This window comes from Bombina bombina, chromosome 1 (assembly GCF_027579735.1).
Source record: "Bombina bombina isolate aBomBom1 chromosome 1, aBomBom1.pri, whole genome shotgun sequence".
NCBI lineage: Eukaryota > Metazoa > Chordata > Amphibia > Anura > Bombinatoridae > Bombina > Bombina bombina.
In genome coordinates this window covers 1,027,073,282-1,027,100,733 of record NC_069499.1, presented here as the reverse complement: position 1 = coordinate 1,027,100,733, position 27,452 = coordinate 1,027,073,282, and the positions used below count along the sequence as shown (strand labels likewise).

At 36.8% G+C, this 27,452-nt stretch overlaps 1 protein-coding gene across 1 annotated transcript in view; it reads left to right on the top strand.

The window, feature by feature from the left end:
• The window catches only part of LOC128662660 (BPI fold-containing family B member 6-like), a 131,169-nt gene extending 110,444 nt beyond the window's left edge, over window positions 1-20,725 (top strand). The window contains exons 11-14 of the mRNA XM_053716533.1: window positions 9,630-9,683; window positions 10,051-10,212; window positions 18,881-18,948; window positions 20,713-20,725. Of these exons, the coding sequence (XP_053572508.1) occupies window positions 9,630-9,683; window positions 10,051-10,212; window positions 18,881-18,948; window positions 20,713-20,725 (297 nt within the window). The remainder of the gene's footprint in view (window positions 1-9,629; window positions 9,684-10,050; window positions 10,213-18,880; window positions 18,949-20,712) is intronic.
• Window positions 20,726-27,452: the final 6,727 nt, after the last annotated feature.

The window sequence follows — 27,452 nt, the reverse complement described above, 5'->3', positions numbered from 1 at the left end:
ATTTCTTTCATATCTTTACATGCTACCATTTCATATCTGCTTTCATACACGTTTATTTTTTGTTTTCTACAATTACTTTTACTTTCTGTCCATAGCTGCCACGCTATCAGATCCATTTGTTATATTTCGAATACATACGTTTTGTACACTTGTTATATAATTTCATTAAGGTTGTTGTTGCTTCGTATATTTGTAGGTTTTAATTATGTTCTTATATTATCACTTATTCTTCCCATTGAAACCTTTCTACAAAGCACTGTTCCCCTAACAAACTTCAGTTAGTTGATCTTAGGGCCGCAGCAGAAAGAGCAGGGCTAAGGGGACCAGCAGACTGGATGTTGTCTGCCCAAGGCTGCATGGATACAGTGTGAGACGAGTCACACAGCCTCAAGACTGAAGAGAGCAGTGTGTGCAGCTGCACAGATGCTCAAATCCTCACGTGCCTGCCGCTCCAGCTTTCTGCTGCATGTGTCTACAGTCAGCCCTACTCAGAAACAATCCCCACCACCAGAGCAGTTACCTGGTAACAGTGGTAACCCCAGCAGGACCTTTTCTAATGCAGTGGGATTGGCTGTATGCTGAGTTATGGATTAGCATTCAGTGCTGCACTGTGCACATCTAAATAGCACATGGCACTAGCTTGGCATGTCCAGTCTGGCATGAACCAAAAAAAAAAACACCTTTTGCCCTGTGTTAAAGATGGCCCTGGTTGCTTTGTATATTCGTAGTTTTCTGATGCTCGTGTGCTATCAGATCCATTCAGTAGCTTTGTATGCTTTTGTTGTTTCAATTTAGCTATATTGTTCATATTTGTTTATATATACTTTTGTTGTTTGTTTAGTGTAATGTTAAGGTTGTCCTTTTTTATTACTGTCCATAGCCACCGCGCTATCGGATCCATTCGTTATATTTCAAATTCATACGTTTAGTACTTTGTGTTATTACTTTTATTTACTTTCATTTTCTGCATGCTGTGTTTATTAAGGTTGTTGTTGCTTTGTACATTCATAGTTTTAATCATGTTCATATGCTTTCATATTCGTTCGGTAGCTTCAAACGCTTTTGTTGTTTCAATTTAGCTATGTTTATTCATATTCATATTTATTTAGTTAGTATATCTCTAGCCTTTTATTTATGCTTCCTATACTTCCGGATTCGTTCAGTAGGTTTGAACGCTTTCATATAACTTTTTATCTTATAGGTTGTTAGTTTTCAGTTTCAAATAGAAGAACAGAAGGTGGTGCCACAATGGTGCAGATCAAAATGGACAACGAAATCACCATACATAAGACACAAGGTACTCACAGAGTGTAAAGCACTAGATAGTGCTAATCTCGCCTTCTGAACACTTTCGAGCCGTTCAGATAGCTCACAAAGGCAAAGACTGCTGCGTCCTCCTCCAGAAGTGGGTCTGCAATTCCAGCATTATTCTGTGGAAGTTTTTTTGATTTGAGGGACACAGAAAGATGCAGTTCTGTGTGGGAGACCGACCAGCTAGACATTGTCGATTTTGTGCTGGAATTGTAGACCCACTTCTGGAGGAGGACGCAGCAGTCTTTGCCTTTGTGAGCTATCTGAACGGCTCAAAAGTGTTCAGAAGGCGAGATTAGCACTATCTAGTGCTTTACACTCTGTGAGTACCTTGTGTCTTATGTATAGTGGTTTCCTTGTCCATTTTGATCTGCACCATTGTGGCACCACCTTCTGTTCTTCTATTTGATACAGCTATCGTTGCTCATTTGCCATATTGAGCTTGAGAAGGAGACAGCAGCTGCTTGTGTCCCGTCAGGACTAGGACATTGCTTGGAGACATTTTATTATACTGCTATCTCAAGATTTAAAGAGGACTTGAATATATCTTTGTCCCCTGTCTGTTTTTTTTTTTTTCACCACTCACCGTACTGTGGTTTTAAATGCTATACTGGTTCTGTATGATAGGATATATATATATTTTAGCATATTAGTTTGGTTTATTGATTTCAGTTGTTACACACCACTTTATTGTCCACAATTATGTTTGTTCACTTTATATAACAATTATTTCTTTGTAACACTAGTAAGGCAAACCCAGTTCATATATTATTTTATACATTTATTATTATACAGATAATTATTATACAGATAATTATTATACAGATAATTTTAGGCTTGTTTTCAGTTGTTAGGCTGTATTTTGTTCAGGTTGATACTCTTTTTGGCTAATGTTTATTTTGTTATTTTTTACAAACCATCATCTCGCATATTTTCTTTTCGTCATATTTTTGTTGTTTTTACTTTATGTAATGTCACATCACTTTCATTTTACATATATTAGTATTTCTGTCATTTCTGGCGTTATATCACTACATGTTGTTACCTATCACATTTATGGGCACCTACGGGCTGAGTTATCATTTAATAAATAACTTGTTTGGTGGCAAGTCTCCTCGCCCGTAGATTCATATGTCATATATGCACGTCATATCATAACATTCTTACCTTTTACTTGATATGTTTTGAGGTAATCATAAGGCCTGAGTTTTATGTTTTTAATTTACCTGGTATGACATAGGTAACTCGGCCTCTTTTACAGACAGGGACTGACACGTCTTCGGCCCCTGTGAAAGTTGAGTTTTTGTTTTAAATTGAGTTGCTATCACCCTAGTGAGTCAGCTCATTTGCATTTCATTCTTCAGTTATAATTACAGGAAACACAACATGTCTACCTTTTACCTGACATGTTCTTTCAGGTACCACAAGGCCTCAGATTCAAGTTTAATTAGCCTGGTATGTTCTAGCGAAGTCGACCTCTCTTACAGACAGGGGCTGTTTCCATATACCTCACACTTATGTTAATTTTGTTATTTCATACGAACCATCACCTAACATGTTTTCTTTCACTTATGTCTTGTTGTATTTATATTATCCTCATCATGTTAATTTCACATGCAGCATTATTTCTGTTATTTCTGGCATTATATCACCACGTGTTGTTACCCATCATGTTTATGGGCACCTATGGACTTAATTATCGTATAATAATTAACCTTGTTTGGTGACAAGTCTCCTTGTCGATAATCACAAGGCCTCTTTTACAGACAGGGACTTACACATCTTTGGTCCCATGCAAGTTGAGTTTTAGTTTTTAACTGATTTTCTATCACCCTAGTGAGTCCGCTCGCTTGCCCTACATACTTCAGTTATAATTTTAGGAAACACTTACATTCCTACCTCTTACCTGACATATCTAGTTTGTTGTTTTTATGATTTCTATTTTGTATTTATTGTTGACTTCATGTCACAAGCTTCAGCTGGGGTTGATACTCTGTATTGTTACCCATCCTCCATCATGTCCCTGAGACACCTGTTGCTCCTGAACTCTAGCTGTCTTGGCTAGACATGCAAGTTGACATGCAAGTTGAGTTTTAGTTTTTAACTGATTTTCTATCACCCTAGTGAGTCTGCTTGCTTGCCCTACATACTTCAGTTATAATTTTAGGAAACACTTACATTCCTACCTCTTAACTGACATGTCTAATTTGTTGTTTTTATGACAACAAACTATCGCCTAGATTTGGAGTTCACAGAAAGGCTGCGTTAGGCTCCAAAAAAGGAGCGTAGAGCATAATTTACCGACACTGCAACTCTAAATACCAGCGGTGCTTACGGACGCGGCCAGCTTGAAAAACGTGCTCGTGCACGATTCCCCCATAGGAAACAATGGGCAGTTTGAGCTGAAAAAAAACCTAACACCTGCAAAAAAGCAATGGGGCAGTTTGAGCTGAAAAAAAACCTAACACCTGCAAAAAAGCAGCATTCAGCTCCTAACGCAGCCCCATTGTTTCCTATGGGGAAACAGTTTCTAAGTCTGCACCTAACACCCTAACATGTACCCCGAGTCTAAACACCCCTAACCTTACACTTATTAACCCCTAATCTGCCGCCCCCGCTATCACTGACACCTGCATATTTTTTTTAACCCCTTATCTGCCGCTCCGTACACTGACGCAACCTACATTATACCTATGTACCCCTAATCTGCTGCCCTTAACACCGCCGACCCCTATATTATATTTATTAACCCCAATCTGCCCCCCACAACGTCGCCGCCAGCTACCTACAATAATTAACCCCTAATCTGCCGACCGGACCTCACCGCTACTATAATAAATGTATTAACCACTAATCCGCCTCACTCCCGCCTCAATAACCCTATAATATATAGTATTAACCCCTAATCTGCCCTCCCTAACATCACTGACACCTAACTTCAAGTATTAACCCCTAATCTGCCGACCGGACCTCACCGCTACTCTATTAAATTTATTAACCCCTAAAGCTAAGTCTAAACCTAACCCTAACACCCCCCTAAGTTAAATATAATTTTTATCTAACTAAATAAATTAACACTTATTAAATACATTAATCCTATTTAAAGCTAAATACTTACCTGTAAAATAAACCCTAATATAGCTACAATATAAAGAATAATTATATTGTAGCTATTTTAGGATTAATATTTATTTTACAGGCAACTTTGTAATTATTTTAACCAGGTACAATAGCTATTAAATAGTTATTTACTACAGGGAGTGCAGAATTATTAGGCAAATGAGTATTTTGACCACATCATCCTCTTTATGCATGTTGTCTTACTCCAAGCTGTATAGGCTCGAAAGCCTACTACCAATTAAGCATATTAGGTGATTTGCATCTCTGTAATGAGAAGGGGTGTGGTCTAATGACATCAACACCCTATATCAGGTGTGCATAATTATTAGGCAACTTCCTTTCCTTTGGCAAAATGGGTCAAAAGAAGGACTTGACAGGCTCAGAAAAGTCAAAAATAGTGAGATATCTTGCAGAGGGATGCAGCACTCTTAAAATTGCAAAGCTTCTGAAGCGTGATCATCGAACAATCAAGCGTTTCATTCAAAATAGTCAACAGGGTCGCAAGAAGCGTGTGGAAAAACCAAGGCGCAAAATAACTGCCCATGAACTGAGAAAAGTCAAGCGTGCAGCTGCCAAGATGCCACTTGCCACCAGTTTGGCCATATTTCAGAGCTGCAACATCACTGGAGTGCCCAAAAGCACAAGGTGTGCAATACTCAGAGACATGGCCAAGGTAAGAAAGGCTGAAAGACGACCACCACTGAACAAGACACACAAGCTGAAACGTCAAGACTGGGCCAAGAAATATCTCAAGACTGATTTTTCTAAGGTTTTATGGACTGATGAAATGAGAGTGAGTCTTGATGGGCCAGATGGATGGGCCCGTGGCTGGATTGGTAAAGGGCAGAGAGCTCCAGTCCGACTCAGACGCCAGCAAGGTGGAGGTGGAGTACTGGTTTGGGCTGGTATCATCAAAGATGAGCTTGTGGGGCCTTTTCGGGTTGAGGATGGAGTCAAGCTCAACTCCCAGTCCTACTGCCAGTTTCTGGAAGACACCTTCTTCAAGCAGTGGTAAAGGAAGAAGCCTGCATCCTTCAAGAAAAACATGATTTTCATGCAGGACAATGCTCCATCACACGCGTCCAAGTACTCCACAGCGTGGCTGGCAAGAAAGGGTATAAAAGAAGAAAATCTAATGACATGGCCTCCTTGTTCACCTGATCTGAACCCCATTGAGAACCTGTGGTCCATCATAAAATGTGAGATTTACAAGGAGGGAAAACAGTACACCTCTCTGAACAGTGTCTGGGAGGCTGTGGTTGCTGCTGCACGCAATGTTGATGGTGAACAGATCAAAACACTGACAGAATCCATGGATGGCAGGCTTTTGAGTGTCCTTGCAAAGAAAGGTGGCTATATTGGTCACTGATTTGTTTTTGTTTTGTTTTTGAATGTCAGAAATGTATATTTGTGAATGTTGAGATGTTATATTGGTTTCACTGGTAAAAATAAATAATTGAAATGGGTATATATTTGTTTTTTGTTAAGTTGCCTAATAATTATGCACAGTAATAGTCACCTGCACACACAGATATCCCCCTAAAATAGCTAAAACTAAAAACAAACTAAAAACTACTTCCAAAAATATTCAGCTTTGATATTAATGAGTTTTTTTGGGTTCATTGAGAACATGGTTGTTGTTCAATAATAAAATTAATCCTCAAAAATACAACTTGCCTAATAATTCTGCACTCCCTGTATTTAATAGCTACCTAGTTAAAATAATTACAAAATTACCTGTAAAATAAATCCTAACCTAAGTTACAATTAAACACTACACTATCAATAAATACATTACATAAAATACCAACAAATAAATACAATTAAATAAACTAACTAAAGTACAAAAAAAAAAAACTAAGTTACAAAAAATAAAAAAATAATTTACAAACATTAGAAAAATATTACAACAATTTTAAGCTAATTACACCTACTCTAAGCCCCCTAATAAAATAACAAAGCCCCCCAAAATAAAAAAATGCCCTACCCTATTCTAAAATTAAAAGAGAAAAGCTCTTTTACCTTACCAGCCCTTAAAAGGGCCTTTTGCGGGGCATGCCCCAAAGAATTCTGCTCTTTTGCCTGTAAAAAAAAACATACAATACCCCCCCCAACATTACAACCCACCACCCACATACCCCTAATCTAACCCAAACCCCCCTTAAATAAACCTAGCACTAAGCCCCTGAAGATCTCCCTACCTTGTCTTCACCACACCGGGTATCACCAATCGGTCCAGGTTCCGAAGTCTTCATCCAAGCCCAAGCGGGGGCTGAAGATGTCCATGATCCGGCTGAAGTCTTGGCCCAAGCGGGGGCTGAAGATGTCCATGATCTGGCTGAAGTCTTGGCCCAAGCGGGGGCTGAAGATGTCCATGATCCGGCTGAAGTCTTGGCCCAAGCGGGGGCTGAAGATGTTCATGATCCGGCTGAAGTCTTGATCCAAGCAGGGGCTGAAGATGTCCATGAAAAGATAGGATACGCAAATGGCTTAGGGGGATCTGCGGTATGGAAAAGTCGCGGCTGGAAAGTGAGCGTTAGACCCTTTAATGACTGACTCTAAATACCAGCGGGCGGTAAAAACCAGCGTTAGGACCCCCTAACGCTGGTTTTGACGGCTAACGCAGAACTCTAAATCTAGGCGTATGATTTATTATCACCATTGTGATTCCGCTTGTTTGCACCAAATACCTCAGACATATATTTAAATGTTATACATTTTAAGATGTTTTAATAATTATTTTCTTTTAGTTACATAGGTTATGTCTCAAGCCTCAGACATCAATGAGTTTGCATATGTTTCGCCATCTCCTGCCAGGGGATCGGAGCACGGGAATACACCCTCACTTAGGTCCTGGATTATACCCTAGCTCATGTCTGTGCTACAGCGTAGGGGTGTTTCTTACCTGGCTACAGCACGCAAGCTGTTTTATTTAGGTTTCTGTTCCCCAACACACTAGGTTCCAGCATTGTACAACTCTTTGATGTACTGTTGCTACTTCTTTGTTTTAGTTGCATTCTATTTTGTATTTATTGTTGACTTCATGTCACAAGCTTCAGCTGGGGTTGATACTCTGTAGTGTTACCCATCCTCCATCATGTCCCTGAGACACCTGTTGCTCCTGAACTCTCGCTGTCTTGGCTCCTTTGCCGGTAGACTTATGTTCAGGTATCATTGCCCTCTCTGTCACTCCGGCACATTTCATGCTATCTGACTTAGCCGCATACTCTCTGTCTAGGTTTTGTCCTTGTCTTTAGTGTTTTCAGGGATGTCATTTGCTTACTATGTCTTTCATCACTTTTAGATTTTCCTGTCGAAAATCATTCATTACCTAGTTTATTTCCTTCATTTTTGTCACGTTAGGAAGAGTTAGTAGTCCATATCCATGCGTTAAAATCTCCCTTGTCTGTACCAGGAGGAGCTGCAGTCACTGCTATGTATGCTTTACTTTGCTATGAGTATTATTTGTCCTGTTGCTTTATTTGATTTACATATGTAAGAAGAGTTCCTTCTACTTTGGGATGGCATATTCATGTTCATTCCTGCAGTGTCTGAATCTTTTCCTCATGTAGTTACAGATGCTGCAGCTTTCTCAGGTTATGCAGCTTTTATTTTTGGACTCTCACTAGCTGGCCTGTACCCTTATAGGCCCTCTTTATTTACTGCATATCCTATTAAGCTATTATAAAGGAATTCAGATAAGTAGCTCCCCTTTCATGGTTGTCAGGTCCCATTATGGGGGAGATTCTCCGTAACTTGTCCAATTTGGTTCCCTTTCGGGCTTTTATCTAGTTTTTCCTTTTAACTGCCTTTTTTGGCCATTGGGGTTATTAAGGAGGCATATTCACGTGTACTGGTATCAAGTTCTGTGCGCTCTGTATTTTGAGACCCTAACTACTATTCAAAAATGTCGGATTCCCTTAGTGAATTTAGGCCTGATCATTACTGTCTGCATTTGGATACATGTTAAATGCAGACAGGGGCCATCATCAATCTCAAGCCTTTTGAGACTCATGACTCTTGGGGGTAAATTTATCAAGCTCCGTACGGAGCTTAATGCCTCGTGCTTCCGGTGAGCCTTCAGGCTCGCCGGAAAAAGAAGTTATGAGCTCTGAGGCGGCAGACAGAAATCAACCCGATCTAATACGATCGGGTTGATTGACACCCCCTGCTAGAGGTCTATTGGCCGTGAATCTGCAGGGGCGGCATTGCACCAGCAGTTCACAAGAACTGCTGGTGCAATGATAAATGCTGATAGCGTATGCTGTGGGAATTTATCGATGTGCAGCGGACATGATACGCTACATCATATCATGTCCGTCCACACAATAATAAATAGACCCCTTAGACTAGCTCATGTTAAAGTTGACAGGTAGACCTAGGGTTGGCCATTTTTACCTTTTCCCTGTACTCCCCTCACTACAACACATATTCATTAAACATTGTCGCATTCTCTTAATGTATCTAGGCTTTAAACCTATATAATTCTCTGACCATTTCTTTCAATTAGAATCTGCGTCAGCTGCTGCCTCTCGTCATGGGGGCCCCGCTCATTTCATCAAGAATTTGCTAGGTATATTCCCGATCTTCAAGTTGTTATGTTTTTTGTGTTTCTCACACTTGGCTGAATAACTGTTTTAATTATTATATTAACTTTTCCTTCATCATACTCTGTCTCTTTTCGCCCCTTTAGGCATACTGACCATGTGATCATGGCACACCTCAGGCCACTTTTACTTTTTCCCTCTTTTAGCTTTCTGATACATCACAGTAAGACTTTGAGTACAAGTTGGAAGGCTGGCCATATGTTAGCCTCAATGCGTAGGAGTCTTACCCTATATATATCCATACATACCCTACCTTTTTTGTCTGTGCTTCCTTTACGTTTCCCCCACCCACCCATCCCTTTACCTTCTCTTTTATCTTTATCATTTACTTCTTTGAGTATGCCCCTTTATAGGCATACTGACCATGTCATCATGGTACACCTCAAGTCACTTTTCCTCTCTCCCTCTTTTAGCTTTCTGATATGACACAGTAAGACTGCAAGTACAAATAGGACTATTTTTGATAATACAGAGAATTGAAAGATAGGGTGAAAAATCGGATGACAGCATTTAAGATTGCAACACCTTATATATGGTTTAATGTATAGATTGGAACAAGACTCTAATATTATTTCTTTCCTTTTTATTTAGCTGACAGATTCAGGAGCAATGTCTCCATCTATGCTAACTGAAATAATTCCTGAGGTAGGTATTCTCATAATGTATATATTTAGATTTAAGAGAAAGAAGTGAATACAATTTGTCAGATTATCAATAGTTACTGAGACAGAGGACCTCAGAAAATTAAAATATAGTTATTTCAGCAAAGTAAAATTATGTTTTATATTGACTTAATATTGTCTTTTGCAACCACCATAAAGGGAGATTAAAGGGATGTAAAAGTAAGAAAAAATGCTCTAATGTGTTTATTCTACTTTTTGCACCTAAACATCTACAATATATTGTGATTAATAAAGTCACTGTAAACACAGAGGACATAATGGCTAAATAATAATAGTATATTGCAATTGTATTTAGAATATGCACTAAACTGTGTACAATATTTTTACAGCTTCCACTTGACGTACAAGATTACACAATAAATATTACTGTAGATGAACCAACAATGGTTACATTGAACCCATCCAAATCACTATTACATATTTACTCTACCTTTGAAGTGTCTGCATCCTTCCCAGAATCAGAACCCGAGGCACTGTTTGTGGTGCAAGTGGTGAGTAGTTTCTGAGTGAAATTCATTTTTGCTATACTGTACTGAAAAAGATCATCTTAAAATGGACAGTAAGTCAAAATTTAACTTAAATGGACTGGATAAACTAAATATTTTAAAACAACTTTCCATTGTATTTCTATCATCAATTTTGTTTAGTTTTCTTGGTATCTTTTGTTAAAGAGTAACCCTAGGTAAGCTCAGTTGTTTGCAACAATGTGTATACCAATGTTATATATAGCTGCAAATACAGCTGTCATAGAATTCTAAAGACATGCGCATGTTACAAAGCTCTTATCAGTGTACCTAGCTTTAAACTTCAACAAAGGATACCAAGAGAACAAAGCACATTTGACAATAGAAGTAAATTGGAAAGTTGGTTAAAATTGCATGCTCTATCTGAATCACAAACTTTTAACTTTGACTTTACTGTCCCTTTAATTTATTGATGTAGGTAATGATATCTTAACATATAACACAACTTTATAATAGCAGTAAAGAGCAAATAAAAAAAAAATCTTCTCTATTTGCATTTATGCAAAAATCATGTGTAGATTCTCTAAACAATGTCACTAGACCATTTGTTTGTCTCTGTTTAACGTATGTGACAGTGATAAACAAAACCTTTTTTGGGGGGAAAAATACATATTTGCATTGACTATGGGCAAGATTACAAGTTGTGGCGTCATGGGTTTTCAGCGCGTGATATGGTCTTTTCGCAATCAATTTCCATTGTACAGATATTATAAGTCTTGAAAAATTGTGATTGAGCTTGTGCAAATGCGTTTTACACAACGTTCCTTTACGCTCTCAAATTTAACAGTTTTACACAACATAAAAGTTTTGCGAAACACTTCCAAAATACTTTAAAAAGTACATTTACACTCATATTAACACTGTCTAATAAATATTATTTTTAAAAAAATATTGCACGCAAAAGTTATAAGGGCTCAAAGATACGAGATCTTGGGTGTTAGAAAAAAAAAGCAGACAAAGGGATTTTAGATTGACATACATACACATATATAGAGAAACATGCATTATTATGTATAGAGATATGTTTAACAATGGAGATAATGAAAATATTTCACATTACAATCTTATGCACATTAAACAATATCTCAGATGGAGGGCATGCCTAGGCAGCGGCCATGACCAGTCGCATACTTTAGAGGCTCAAAGACTTCAAACTTGATAATCCGCTAGTTAACCTCAATCATCTTAACCATCCTGGCTATAGATCACTGTTTTAAGAAACAACTACAGTTGATATACCAGAAATAATCTTTTTTTGGGGGGGAACTTTGACCAAGTCGGAGCTCTAAACTGGGCCATTGGAAGTCGAGGTGGTGGCATATGTTTCTGACTTCTAACACCCCCCCCCCCAGTAATCTGGGCAAAGCAGTTTATACCAACCAACTATGATAACAGGTCTTAAGCTAAATCATATCCAGCACCTGCTTACTGTCCTACCATGGAGCAAGCTGCCTCGCTATTTAAAGAATTAAGCAACCGCATGTATCGTTATCACGACATCTGCCTGATCACACTAAAATCTGCAGTCAGCCTACCCCCGGATAAAGTGTCTGGCAAAAATTTGCATCCTAACAGCGTGTGTGAATTGCTTACCCAGAGTGATGTTGTGGGGCCCTGGTGCCGATCTCCGGCTGTGCCGTTTGCACAGCAAATTCAGGATATACAGAGGGAAGAGATGAAACATGGTGGAATTCAGAGGCAAAGAAGGGTGGTGGTGGCAGTTATTTCTCAACCCGATCATGCTACAGACACACTAGCAGACTTGGAGGAGTCACAGAAGATCGCAGAAATACAAGTACCCAATAAATCACCTATTGTACTCTGACAATCAGCTCTTAACTACTATGAGCAAGGATAAGATACACAGATGAAGGGAGGCTCTTGATAGCAAGGAACATGTAGCAATGCTTTTCAATTACCTTGGGACTTCAGCAGCAAATTCTCACAGAATAATATGTGGAGCTTCACGAACCTTGTGAGAACTGGAGTGGGTTAATTATAAACGGTACAGCAAATTACCATAGAATACTATGTGGAGCTTCACGTACCTCCTAACAACTGGAGTGGGTTAATTATCTACGGTTTGTGACACAGTGACTGTGTATCTTTTTTTCCTACACTTCCCTTATTGGCTTGCTAATCTATTTCAACTATCAGGAATTTAATAAATTATGATATTCTGTACGTGGCATTGGCTAGATCTCTGATCTGAAATGGATGATGCCCTGAATGATGATCTGGTGATCGGAGGAGTGGAATATCAAGATCTCTTAAACTTCATGAATACAATTTTTAATTCTTCAAGATGTGTAAAATCAATCATAGAACTAGTTAAACATTGTTAGTTAACAAAGATTCTTCAGGCATACCATGATACTGACATTCAATTAAGCAACCAGGCTTCTATGTCTTACATATTCTGTGGGTTCTCTTTTTTTTCTATTTATTTATTGTTGCACGTATAGAAGTGATCACGCTATGTAGAACAGGTCCTAGAATTTTGAAATATTACATGAGTCTACAGACCAGTTGAGTATTATTCTTTATGGCTGTTTTATGTTTTGTTAGACAACGACAACTAAGAGGAAACTTTATTCAATATTTCATAGTTAAGAATTATGCTTGTCACCTGTGTTTAGCATACCATCTATAACAGCAGGAAGACCTAAGGACTTCTTCATATGAATAACTTAGTTTGAATTTTGGGTAATCTCAGATGAACGGTAGCATGATGTGAACCAAGGTTATCTAAAGCATAAATATTCCACCCTTTGGCCTGAATATTAAAATTGCTGATCCAATATGGACTTAATTATTAGTCTGCTTCCAGTGAACAATTTGGTCTTAGATAAGTCAGGAACTAGCCTTAAGTATACATAGGAGTATTTTCAAACTTAAAAACGGGCAACTTCTCACATAATTCCCACTGCACGCCCCATTAATGCAACACTGGCTATATGGGCACCCCATAAGAGGCAGTTAAAAATTGACACATGAAAAGATAGGACATCTTAGAACTTACAGTTAAACTTTAAGGTCTTACAGGTGTCTAGAAGTAGGATGTTGGTTATATTAACTTAAAAGTTTACAAATATATTGATATACTTTTTTTTCTCCATTACATATATATATATATATATCACTAGCTTATCAAAGTTCTTTAATATTTCTTAGGATAATATTGTTACTTTATCAAGGTCCAAGCGTGACTGTCCATTTCACTAAATTTCCTCTAAGCACGATTTTAGTTTACCTGGGTACATGAGTGACCCTCTGAAGTGTAAGAGGAATTAATAATGTTAAAACAAGGTTCCAAGTTATTTTTGTCAAGTGCAAATATTATTGTGTAAACTTTTGTTTTCTCTGACAATATCTTGCTATATGTGTTTGATGAATATGTTTATATACACTAGTGTCATGACATTAGAATTACTATTGTACTATTATTATATCTCTATCTATCTATCTATCTATCTATCTATCTATCTATATATCTTGTCTACTTTATGTTGTATCCACAAACAACCTCAATAAAAGATTAAAAAATTTAAAAAACAACAATACCTTAGAGAGATATTCGCTTATAGATCTAATATACATATACAGTACATCTCGCAATAAATAGATATATCAGTCTAAAAATCATCAGATATATAGAGAAATATTTATTTATAAATAAATAGAACATATTCTGTTAAGAAAACATTCTCGTAATATGAAATAATCGCATTTTAATGTACACTTTTCGAGGAGAATACCTCATGTGCTTTGCGCAAAAGATTCAGGTTTTAGTGGGGGTTTTTTCTATTTGTCTTCTCCATTGACTTCTATGGGGGAATACCTGAATGCGCACACTATTTGGCTTTTTGGATTACGCAGGTTAACGCGCTTACAAAATAAGTTATTTTGCAACTTGTAATACCTGTGCAACCCCAAATGTAAAAAAGCCATAACGCGCGCAGTGTTTTCGCAACTCCGAAAAACAGATTTGCTGCACAACTTGTCATCTTGCCCTTTGTATTTACTTGCCTTTGCTAAAGAAAATTTAAACACTATTTTTGCTGGACAATTTTCTGAAGAAATAGGACAACTGTTAATGAAATATTGATTTTTTGGAAGATATTTTTGAATGTCATAATAGATTTTTAATAAATTTAATTAATATACTTGATAAATTACGGCAAGCAAGTTCTTATGAGAAATTGCAGCCGTAGGGCTTTAATTAGGCTTACCAGATGTCACAGTTTGACTGGGATTGTCCCTGTTTGGAGGCGTTGTCCCAGTGTCCCACCCGATTGTTCATTCTGTCCCAGCCAGTGCCGGCATTATAAATACCGACAATGCAAAAGATGTTTTTTTACTTTCTGATTGAAATTGGTTAGCATAGCTGACATGGGCTATATTATCACAAAATGCTATACTGTGTAGGTCCCTGAATGCCCCCTCTAAACTCAAAATGAATTGCAAGTACCACACAACCATCCCATAGGAAGCCACACTCAGTGACACACCAAATAGCTTTATTCGTCCAATCCAAAAACGTGCTGCGGTGAGAGGAATTTAAGGTGTCATCTGACAAAACACTGACAGCAGCAGTGACAGTGCAGGGCAGAACCGAGGCTATAAGGAACTGGTAATAATCGTGGAAGAGGAGGGAAGAAAAGACTGAATCAGGACACGAAGAGAGTCAGTAACAGAAGCAAAGCAGGACCAGGAAAGAGTTAATCATAACCGTGGCACCAAAGCACATAGGGCAGAACAGATGCGAATAAGACCAGGAATATCCAAGCTACCTACCATATACACTATCATGCCTCCCCTCAGAGTGAGCATAATTGGTTCGGGAAATTGGTGAGTCAGAATCAGCAGTCATCACTGTGCCACAAGCAGTGAATATCGCTCATTTGGGTCATAGGGGTAGATTTATCAAATGTCGGGCGGACAAGATCCGCTGTCTGGTGAAATGCTTGTGCAATGCCGCCCCCTGCACATTTGCGGCCAATTGGCAGCTAGCAGGGGTGTCAATCATCCCAATCGTATCCGATCGGGATGATTGCTGTCCGCCACCTCAGAGGTGGCGGATGAGTTAAGGAGTAGCGGTCTTACGACTGCTGCTTCTTAACTAAAGTTTCAGGCGGACCTGAAACTTCAGGGGTAGATTGCAGCATCGGCTGCTTGATAAATCTACCCCTTAGTCTTATAAGGACTGACTGTTTAAACTAGGAGGTAATAATAAATGCAACCAACTGAGATCTTGGTGAAGTATTATCCAGAACTGGTATTTATTTACAGGAGCAACAGTTACGTCACTTAAAGGGCCACTGTAAGTAAATATTTTCTATGCCTGTTACTAACTAACTACCCCAAATACGCTTTTTATCAATAGCATTTCATTAACATATCTCTACCGTATATCAGAAATCTTGTCTGCAAATTTAATTGTTTTCCAAACCCACTCCGTGGGTATCCGTGGGTATCCTTTGCTCTGTACCAATCTGTTTACAATACCTAGGTTTCAAAATGGCGCTTTAAACACAAAGTTATTGGTTTAAGTATTTTGAACATGCAGTGCTGAAAATAGTGGGCGAATAAAAGATATAACTTTTAGAACTTTATGAAACTTCGTTTTGGAGAAAATATAGGTCAGTAGGTTTTAATTAATGTTTATTAACGTTAATATGTTAGTTGTTTAGCTTAAAAATAATAACAGAAAGTAATCCTTTAATTTCCTAAAACTAGACTTCTCTTATTTTACTGGTACAGTCTCCAACTCCCATCAATAAATGGTAAAATCTAAATCTTTTCACTGTTTGGGTCAGTGCTTACCATGAATACTACCTGAATAGTTATAATTCACTACAGACTGCTTCTAATCTAACCTCCCATCACTAAACCAGCGCTGACCTCTCAACCACAACCATTAACCACTAATGCAGTGTTTCCCAAAACCAGTCCTCAGGACCCTTACTCAGGCCAGATATTAATTATATCTTAACTAGAGCACAGGTGAAATAATCAGTTGATGGGTGAGATGATTATTTCACCTGTGCTCTAGTTAAGATATAATGAATATCTGGCCTGTGTAAGGGTCCTGAGGACTGGGTTTGGGAAACACTGCACTAATGACTTCTAGTTACTATAGGCTTATCAATTAGGATGCAATGCATGTAGTTGTTATCCCTCTCAAAGCTCTAGGGAGCAGCATTAGATGTCTTTTTCTGCCTCTTCTCTCTCTATTTATATATATACAGCAGGCGCAGAGAGGTTTAATAGAGTTTTAAAATTTAGCCTTGGTGGACCCCCCAAATGAAGCATTCAAGTGCAACAGATCAAATGACTACTTTTTTATATGGGTGAAAAATAAAAGGGAAGGGTGTAAAGGAGGAGCTCAGGTTTTTACATTTTGCTATGGGGCCTAGGGTTTCTTTAGTTATGCCCCAGACTGGTCAAGCAGCAGCTTCCCATCAATGAGCATTCTGCCCCTGCTCTTCAACTACTGACTGTTCATTCAGTTTTATTACTAAAATCTGGTCATGAACACAGGCCAGCAGTTTAATGCTTCCATGTCACTGTACCTACCTCCATGCCTGTACAATTGCAGGGCCTGTATGTGTCTCCTTATGTGCACCATGCTGTGGCATTGGTCATACTAATAATAGTTGTTCAATATAATATATTTCCTCTATATATGTAGAATTACTAATTTGCATAGCCATATCTGCACCATCTCTAAGTAGTTTCTGCTTTAACTTCTGACTTTTCCAACCCTAACTACTTTCATGTAACTGAATTATCTAGTGCCACCTTCTATTTCAGTCAGAGCCTATTTTTAAAGAGATTAAATTATGCATCTGTGAGTATTTTTTAAATTTAGTTCCGGTTGGCAATCACCATGCCCCCTTGACCACATCCTTGACCACACCCCCACTGGCACAGCGCCAGGTGGTCCCAGTTTCATCTCTAAAAATGATGGTAAGCCTAGCTTTAATAAATCTAGCCCTTAGTACTTCATAAAGTTTGCTTCAAATTATTATATATTGTTCACTAAATAGTGTAACTCCAACATTTCGGCCCTATAATGGGGCCTTTTTCAAGGTAGCACAACTATGTATAAAACAGCCTTTAAATACCACTCTGATTAAAGACAGCTGCTTACTCTGATTCTTCATCACTCTGGTTACTAGCAAAAATACAGTTCCACTGCCATCTACTGGTCAACATTCATATAGCAACCTTTGCTTTTTTATGGTAGATTCATTTTGCTAAAAAATAAGCAAAGAAATATTGATATCAAAAGTAAGTTACATTATAACATGACACACACACACACATATATAAATATATGATTTTTTGGTAATATATATATATATATATATATATATATATATACCTATATAAATAGATGATTATATATATGAGTATATATTTAAAAATACATAGAAAATATTCTGCTATGTAGAACATTGGAAAGTGAAATATTTACAGTGAATACACAGTATAACACTTTATTAAATATGTTTTTACATGTTTTCATCTTCTTGACTGCAAAGGGCTCCGATGCAGTTTTATATGTCTATAATTGTGTGTACATATGTATTTATGTGTTTGTATGTGCATACATGTCTGTAAATACATATATATATACAGATATAAATACATATGTACACACACGCACACACACACATATATATATATATATATATATATAAACAAACGTTCCTTCCTCCGCGCGACAGACAAGATAAATCCGAAACAGTTGGCGCGCCACTCATAATCTGGTCTATAGTGATGCTAATAGATTGTGTGTTAAACTAACCTGTTATGTGCTGTTATGGCAGCACTATTTCCTGCCAAGTGGTGCTTCAGACACCTATCAGAGAATACCATGGTAACAAAATACATTTAATTATAGAAGAACTTCTTTTTAAATTGTATGCTCTATCTAATCACAAAATAAATGTTTTGGGTTTAATATCCCTTTAAGTACAGGGTCATTTATCATAAAAACAATGAAATGTATTTCCTATAGACCAATGGTTTTTAAAGCTGTCCTCATGCCTAACAATCTGGCCTGTTGGGGAGGCCTTAGGACAGGTTTGAAAACCAGTGCTATATACAATGAATATGGATGATTGTGATTTTTTTTTACATTGAAAAATGATCATCTACAGCTGTTACTTATTAAATAATATATTGAGAACAACCTCTTAGCTGTCACAAAGCAATAAGACATAATACTGAACAATAAATAAGACTCACAATGTCCTCAAGAAATTCTGCCTCTCTATTTGTTTGGCTACTATGCTGTTGTTGAAAGTTGTTTTTTTGTTTTGTTTTTTTATCAGTTGATTTTTTATTTTGAACAAAAGGTGCTACAACAATAATTTCAAACATTTACAAAAGTCAGTGCACACGGGGTGTACGCATTATCAGAACATAATAAGATAGGTACAGCAATTCTCAATATTGCAGAAACAATTCAAGAATGTCTATCATAGGCTGTTGTTGAAAGTATTTTTCACTGCATCTTACAAAAAATACCCATCTAGAATAATATCTATTTTGAAAATATTAGACTCTCCCAGTAGTTTTGATCAGTTCATCTAGTTGATTGGCTTTGTTTATTTATTTTCAGCATATGAACTTCAGAATGCAGTTTTCAGCTGATGATACAAATGTGCATGCTGTAGCTGCGCTAGACAGGTATGTAAAGAATTAACTGTAGGTCATAGGTGTTATGAAGATTTATTATGGTTTAAAAACATTATTAAATGCAAAAATGTCGGAAATACATCACAGATTGGGATAGATTATTATTAAAACAAACAGAATATCAGTTTAGTTTCCCCTCATTTAATATAATTTGCATTGCTAAAAAAATAATTATTCTGAAGTTATTTCTTTTAGTTACATTTCATACAATTTTAGTGGCAAATTCAAATCTATGTCACATAGATTATTGCATTGCACTTACTACAAATTACTGCATTGTAATTTGAATATTAGCACAAAAGTATTGCTATTTATTTTAAACAAATTAAGATTTATGCTTGTCAAAAGATCATGCCTTCAGTGATTGTAGGCAGTGGTGATCAAATAATTATTATGACTTATTTATTTCTGCCAGAAAGGATTGCAGACAGTAAAGAAGAGAAAAACTTGCACAAATAGCAAGTGCAAAAGTAGTTGAAAATGAAACAAGGTAAAATAAGAACTATGAGCATAGGAACACACACATCAGCTTTCCGGGAAGTGTATTTGCTGTTCTCAACTCTATCCATTCAGATGAGTACTATCTATGGTTTAGAGGTGACATGGCTTTCATCTGCCTGCAAAAAATCTCATTTTTAAACAGTGCCATCCTTCAATGATTGACAGAAGGAAACCTATTGTCTGGCTATTCATCTTGTGGCTTGTCAGAAACAGCTTTAATACTTTACTAAGTAAACTGATCCAGTCCACTGAAAACACCCGTAAATGTTTAAAAGAATCATAGATGTCAGTAAGCTTATGCAGATCAAAATTTGTGCCAACCCATTAGCCTGTGACAGGGGCTCTAAGTCATCTTTAAGTAGCTTATACAGAGCAAGGAATGTTGGCAGTTAAAGCAATAACATTAAACCTTTGATGTGCTGTGGATCTAGGCCTCTAGGCTTAACTTTCATCTGCTTGTATGAGCTCAAATCAAGAATAAATAAACCATCTCTATTAGCTAGGCTTTCTCAAAAGTTCACCAGATGGAACCTACTCATACCTCTCTCACACTAGTTCAGCCTGTACTACAGACTGGACTTCCTCCTTTTGCTGGCTCAGCCTCATTAAGAAGCTAGACCTCTCTCATGGTTCTGCTTTGCAATGGTGCATCTTTTGCTATACACTGGTCCTGCTTACTTCACCATTCTCTGGTTCTACTTCAAACAGGACCCTCTAACTCAACACTATTTTACACCGACCTATAGTCATTTGCTTCGTAAATGTGAACTAAGCATGCACAAAAGCAACCTTATGTATTTACCCTATTGTGAAATAAACATGTGACTACTTAATCCTAGCAACAAAAAAGTATAAAAAACAATAGATTTTTTGTTCTGTTGTGAAATGGTGATGTATAGATACATCATCTACCTCCACCCTCAGAAAAATTATCTATGACATGAGAAAATAGGTCAGTATGATTTATTAAGTGATCACACATGTCAACATAGAAATGTATTTGAAATGTTGTTTAAAAAGTGTTTTCTGATAGATTGAAATACCACTGGGGGAACATCTTAATGCAATGATTCCTGGCAGTTTTACCTAGAGAAAAACCATTCAAAAATACTATACAACTGTGTTGTCTGATGGATTCAAATGGCTTTGACTTTGAAAATATCTTATTGTACTGAAAAAGCTTTTTCTATTCTTACACTTTGCAATACTTCTAGACTCATATGAATGATTATTCTATGTCTTTCTCTTGTACAGATTCCATCTATGAAGCCTTTTCTTGCAGGATTCTCTGAATCTAACCCACTGTAAAGCTTTTATTCAAGTCTGTTCTTCATAAAGCTTTTCCCCATGCAACATAATAGTAGTAGTTATTCAAAGTTCTGATAGAATTTACTTTTATGATTCTAGAAATAATTGAATTATGTATTTATGTACTTAAAGGGACACTGAACCCAATTTTTTGTGATTCAGATAGAGCATGACATTTTAAGCAACTTTCTAATTTACTGCTATTATCATATTTTCTTCATTCTCTTGCTATCTTTATTTGAAATGCAAGAATGTAAGTTTAGATGCCAGCACATTTTTGGTGAACAACCTGGGTTGTTTTTGCTGATTGGTGGATAAATTCATCCACCAATAAAAAAGTGCTGTCTGGAGTGATGAACCAAAAAAAAGCTTAGATGCCTTCTTTTTCAAATAAAGATAGCAAGAGTACAAATTGATAATAGGAGTAAATTAGAAAGTTGCTTAAAATTGCTTGCTCTATCTGAATCACAAAAGAAAAAAAATTGGGTTCAGTGTCCCTTTAAATATTGCAATAAAAATTAGCCAGTTTTATTCTCAATCATGGGGAAGCAAGCATTATTTAATTAGTGAAATCTTTGAAGATTACAAAAATTGCACTGAAATGGCATTTGAAGAAAAGGTTCAGTTTATTAGAAAATTCTGCAATAATCAAATAAGTAAGCAATGTTCTACATCTAATGCACACATTTAGTTTATATATAGTTTTATTAAAGTTTCTGTTTTTTTCCTAAATGTAGTAAACTCTCTTATTTGTAAACAGAAAGATAAATGGTTCCTATTTCTTCTCAAGAGGTTTGCTCACCTACTCTCTCTTCTCTCTGAAGAAGCCTTTTCTACAAGCTAATAGCCCAAATAGGCCATAAATACTGAAAATAAAATTTAGATAGATATGCCCCTAAACCAAGTGTTCCACTTGCTACTGTGCACACTAAAAAGTAAACTCCATTAGATTGAGTGTCAATTTTCAACTTTAGTAGTAGTAGTAACCACCAAGTGTGATTTAAAATCAATATTTTTTTTACAAAATTACCAACATTTACATAACCCACGTTAACATCTCACACAGCATTCTTCTTCCTAGAAAGATCCGCATGTGGGGAAGACGTGGGACGCTAGAGGGGCAGAGGTTGTATTTCATTGGTGGTTAAGTATGGTTAGTGTGTGACATTACATTGTGGGGGTCAGACATCCTGTCAGCACTCACTCAGGCAGGCAACAATTGAAGATCAGGAGCAGCTTGCTTTTAAACTACTATTTAACTGTACTAAGTTGTCTAGCTGCTGCTGAATCTTTCTTCATCACTGCCTGGCCTGCTGCCTGTCATTTAATGTGCCTGGGTTAGTTAAGCACTGGATTAGAGTGTGCCAAGCCACGCCCAGCACACTCCGTGGAGTACTATTGGACAACTCTTTTTTTCTTAGTGACCAGCTTCTACATTTTAATCAGGCAATATTATGCCTCATCCTCTTCCCCTTTTATTCCTCTTTTAATCTCACACCATATCTACCACAAATACTCTCTCCTGAAGTTCTTAGCTACTTGGGAGAATGACAGGAGTTGTGTCTTCTACTCTATATGATATCTTTGTCTTGTGCCTTGAGAAGCCATAGGGTTTCACCTACCATATTGCTCCTTTATAATTTAAGTTCCTCTCACTAATTATTCAAATGGTTAGTTTTATTTGTTGTTACATGTTTAATTACCACCTCCCATTAGGATTACTCTATTATGTAAATTCTGTAGCTAATATTTTGTTTAGAGGGTTAACTAAGAGACACAATATTCCTCCTCCCTATGGTTTATTTTATTTTAACATAGATACAAATTTCTGTATTTTAAATTTCTGTCAGCGCTGCTCAGAGAAACTAAGTACCTTTCCCCATGTATCCTCATCTTAATATGTTTTTGTACTGCCCATTTTGATCTGTACAACTGTAATTATTTTCTTTGCTTATTCTGTTTGACTTTGTAAGAATTAAAAAATAAGTGCATTAAAATGTGAGAAGCATGAATAAAATTGAACAGGTGAAGGCTGTGGTGCTAAACCATGTTCTTTATTAAATATATACAAGAGGAACCAATGGGAGAAACACTAAAACAAACTATAACATTCAGGCTCATGCCAATAATTGAGTTATCCCTAGATGATATCAGGAAAAAATTAATACACCAAAGGTCTCTCAGAAAATCGGGCACTGTCATAGCCAAATCTCTTTTTTCAGGATTAATTAAACTCAGGCATTGTACCATATGACTGTTGTAAAGCAGAGGAGAAAATGAATGTAGGGTTACTTATAAATAACAAGGTATGTATGAGCGTTCAATGTAAGGCGGCAGCTTCTAAGGATAATACAATACTAGCATGTAAATATATTCAAGGCCCATATACAGAATTAGAAGAAGCTCTGTTTAATACAAGGCAAATGCTCGTGACAAGAGGTCACATTTTAAGGCTAGAGTAAATGAGATTTCATCTTCAGCAATGTCAAAAAATGTTTAATATAAGAGCAATCACAATGTGGAGCTCCTTGCCTAAGGAGGTAGTGAAAGCAAATAACTTAAAAAATATCACTGAATTCTCTTTTTAACCAGAAATGTATCTACTTGTGTTGAATTGGTAAACTTTTAATAGTATTATCGTAAGTGCAATTGGAAGCTTCTTTTTTGTAAATTAGGTAGGAAAGGTATAGGTTGAACTAGATGGAGTTCAGTTATCTTTCAAACAACTAAATTACAAGTTTTGCGCTATAGAGGGTGTGAAATGAATGCAACAAAAGTTATTTCACCCTCCCTAGCGCTGCCATTATGAGTTTTTGAAAAGCCATCTTGTGCATGCAATATGGTTGTGTTAAGCTTCATACGGCACAAAATACAAGCGCTGCTTTAACGTGCTCATGCACACTTTCCTCATAGACATCAATGGGGAGAAAGTGTTAGAAAAAAAACTAACACCTGTGATTGCGGAATCAAAAGCTCCGTAACGCAACCCCATTGATGTCTATGGGGGGAAAAAATTAAGTTTAAACCTAACACCCTAACATAAACCCCACGTCTAAACACCCCTAATCTGCTGCCCCAGACATCATCGACACTAAATAAAGTTATTAACCCCTAATCTGCCGCTCCTGATATTGCCGCAACTATAATAAAGTTATTAACCACTATTCCTCGCACCCCATCATCACCCACACTATAATAAAGATATTAACCCCTATTCCACCACTCCCCAACATCGCCGCCACTAAATAAAGTTATTAACCCCTAAACTTCTGGCCTCCCACATCACCGCCACTAAATAAACCTATTAACCCCTAAATCGACAGCAATCGCACATCGCAAATCACTAAATTAAACTATTAACCCTTAAACCTAACAACCCCCTAACTTTAAATTAAAATTGGAATGGAGCTTAATTTTCTATAAGTGACACTGTCACTAAGTTGTCTTGAAGCTTCTTGGTTTTATTCAAAACAACGTTTCCACCTTTATCAGATGTACGAATCACTATGTCATTATTATTCTTTAGTTGTTTAACAGCTTGCCTTTTCGCAAAAGATAATTTTTTTCGTAAAATAGTTCTATAATCTCTTGCTCAACTCTTTTTTGAAAAACATTAATATGAGCACCTCGTGATTGAACAGGATAAAATTCTGATTTTAATTTATTTGGTTTGGGTATATCAAGATCATTTGATCCATCTACAGTGTGTTCAAGATCCCTTAGTAATTCTAAGGTGGATACATCTGAAAAGTTAAGTGATGTATCTATGTGAGCTATAACTGTACCACACTGTAAATCAACAAGGAAACCAGTATATATTTCATAATATTCATACTCATTTGTACAACAAATAAATAAATAAAATGCAATACATAAAATATAAATTAATTTAATTTGTATTATTACATTTAACATGAATTGATTTCATCTATGTTATCTTACAAATCAATTTCATTTGTGGCAATACATTTAACATGAATTAATTTCATTCAATTTATTAGATATTATTTATCACTCCACAAAGTAACTGATGTCTCACTCTTTATTAAGACCTAAAGGGATCCTCATGTGTATGAATATTATCAAATATATACAGGTTTCCTTGTTGATTAAAATTCTGTCACCAGCATATATATTGGGTATTATATCCACTAGTTCCCTTATTAACAACTACCTCATCGTTAAATGTATTTAAATATTATCCTGTGGTTTATATATTTGCTGCATTAGCGCTATATTGATATTGTGTCAGTCTTATTCCTATCGTACTGTGTCATTGTAAATAATGTCTATTTTTAGAGTATTTGATATCTCAGTCTTGACACTTTGTTTTTAAATTGTAAATTTGCCACATTTTCTTCCGTTATATTCGCAGTCCGATTGGCCTCTTGTTTGAGGCTTCTGATTAGTGCAACATGCTATATATGGTGAAAGTGTTGCATAGAGGATCATCCTATGACTAAGTGCCGCATGGCACGAAATGCGTAAGGACCCGCTCCTCCATCCATACCTTTTGTGTTTGGTGTGTCCATCTTCATGTTCAATATAATATCAATATTTTAAGGATCAACGAGTGCTGTCTTCCCTTCACCTGTGATTTCCATTGACTGGCTCGGCTTCCCTGTTGACCTGCACCATGCTGGGTTGTGACAGCGCACGTTTGCACCACGTTGCCTCTGGTGAATGACGCTGTGTTTCAGTAATCTCCCGGCTCCATCGCATCCCTCCGGGCTGTGAGCTGCGTCTCACCTTGTGTCTACAAAACAACAAACAAACACTAAATTACAAAAAAATAACAAACAAAATTATCCAAAATAAAAACAATTACACCTAATCTAATAGCCCTATAAAAATAAAAAAGCCACCCCCCCCCCAAAAAAAAATAGCCTACAATAAACTACCAATAGCCCTTAAAAGGGCCCTTTGTAGGGCATTTCCCTAAAGGAATCAGCTCTTTTTCCTGTAAAAAAATACAAAGACCCCCTAACAGTAAAACCCACCACCCAACCAACCCCCCAAAATAAAAAAAAACTAACTCTAAAACAAACATAAGCTACCCATTACCCTGGAATGGGAATTTGTATGGGCATTTTTAATTTTAAGAAAGCCCAAAACCCAAATCTAAAAAAAAAAAGTTTAAAAAAAACCTAACACTGATTTGAATGATTCAATATAATTTCAGTAGCTCTCATCCTATTGGCTGATTTAAACAGCCAATAGGATTTAAGTAGATCTCATCCTATTGGCTGATTTCAGAATTGACCTCGCATTCTATTGGCTGATCCAATCAGCCAATCGGATTGAACTTCAATCCGATTGGCTGATAGCATCAACCAATCAGATTTTTCCTACCTTAATTCCGATTGGATGATAGAATCCTATCAGCCAATTGGAATTCGAGGGACGCCATCTTGGATGACATCATTTAAAGGAATATTCATTCATCGTTAGTCGTCAGCCTAGAAGGATGTTCTGCGCCGGAGGTCTTCAAGATGGAGCCGTTCCACATCGGATGGATGAAGATAGAAGATGCCACTTGGATGAAGCCTTCTCCCGGTCTGGATGTCCTCTTCTGGCCCATCGGATGAAGACTTCTGGACGGATCGGATGACCACTGGTGCCCAGCTGGGTGAAGACGGCTCAATGTAGGGGGATCTTCAATGGGGTAGTGTTAGGTTTTTCAAGGGGGTATTGGGTGGGTTTTAAAGTAGGGGTGTGTGGGTGGTGGGTTGTAATGTTGGGGGGTATTGTATTCTTTTTTTAACAGGTAAAAGGGCTGATTACTTTGGGGCAATGCCCCGCAAAAGGCCCTTTTAAGGGATATTTGTAATTTAGTATAGGGTAGGGAATTTTATTATTTTGGGGGGATTTTTTATTTTATTAGGGGGCTTAGATTAGGTGTAATTAGTTTAAACTTCTTGTAATTTTTTTTATTTCTGTAATTTAGTGTTTATTTTTTTCGTAATTTAGTTTATTGAATTTAATTGTAATTAATTGTAGGTAGTTTAGGTAATTAGTTTAATGATAGTGTAGTGTTAGGTGTAATTGTAACTTAGGTTAGGATTTATTTTACAGGTAATTTTGTACTTATTTTAGCTAGGTAGCTATTAAATAGTTAATAACTGTTTAATAACTATTGTACCTAGTTAAAATAAATACAAAGTTGCCTGTGAAATAAATATAAATCCTAAACAAGCTACAATGTAACTATTAGTTATATTGTAGCTATCTTAGAGTTTATTTTACAGGTAAGTATTTAGTTTTAAATAGGAATTTTTTTATTTTTTTTTATTTCGTTTAATTTAAATTATATTTAAGTTAGGGGGGGTTAGGGTTAGGTTTAGACTAAGGTTTAGGGGTAAATACCTTTAATATAGTAGCGGCGACGTTGGGGGTGGCAGATTAGGGGTTAAAAAATGTAAGTAGGTGTTGGCAATGTTAGGGCAGGCAGATTAGGGGTTAATAAATATTAACTAGTGTTTCCGAGGTAGGAGTGCAGCAGTTTAGGGGTTAATACAGTGGCGGTGATGTCCGGTCGGCAGATTAGGCGTTAATAGTATAATGCAGGTGGCGACGATGTTGGGGGCGGCAGATTAGGGGTTAATAAGTGTAATATTAGGGGTGTTTAGACTCAGGGTTCATGTTAGGGTGTTAGGTGCAGACATATTTTTTCTTTCCCCATAGGA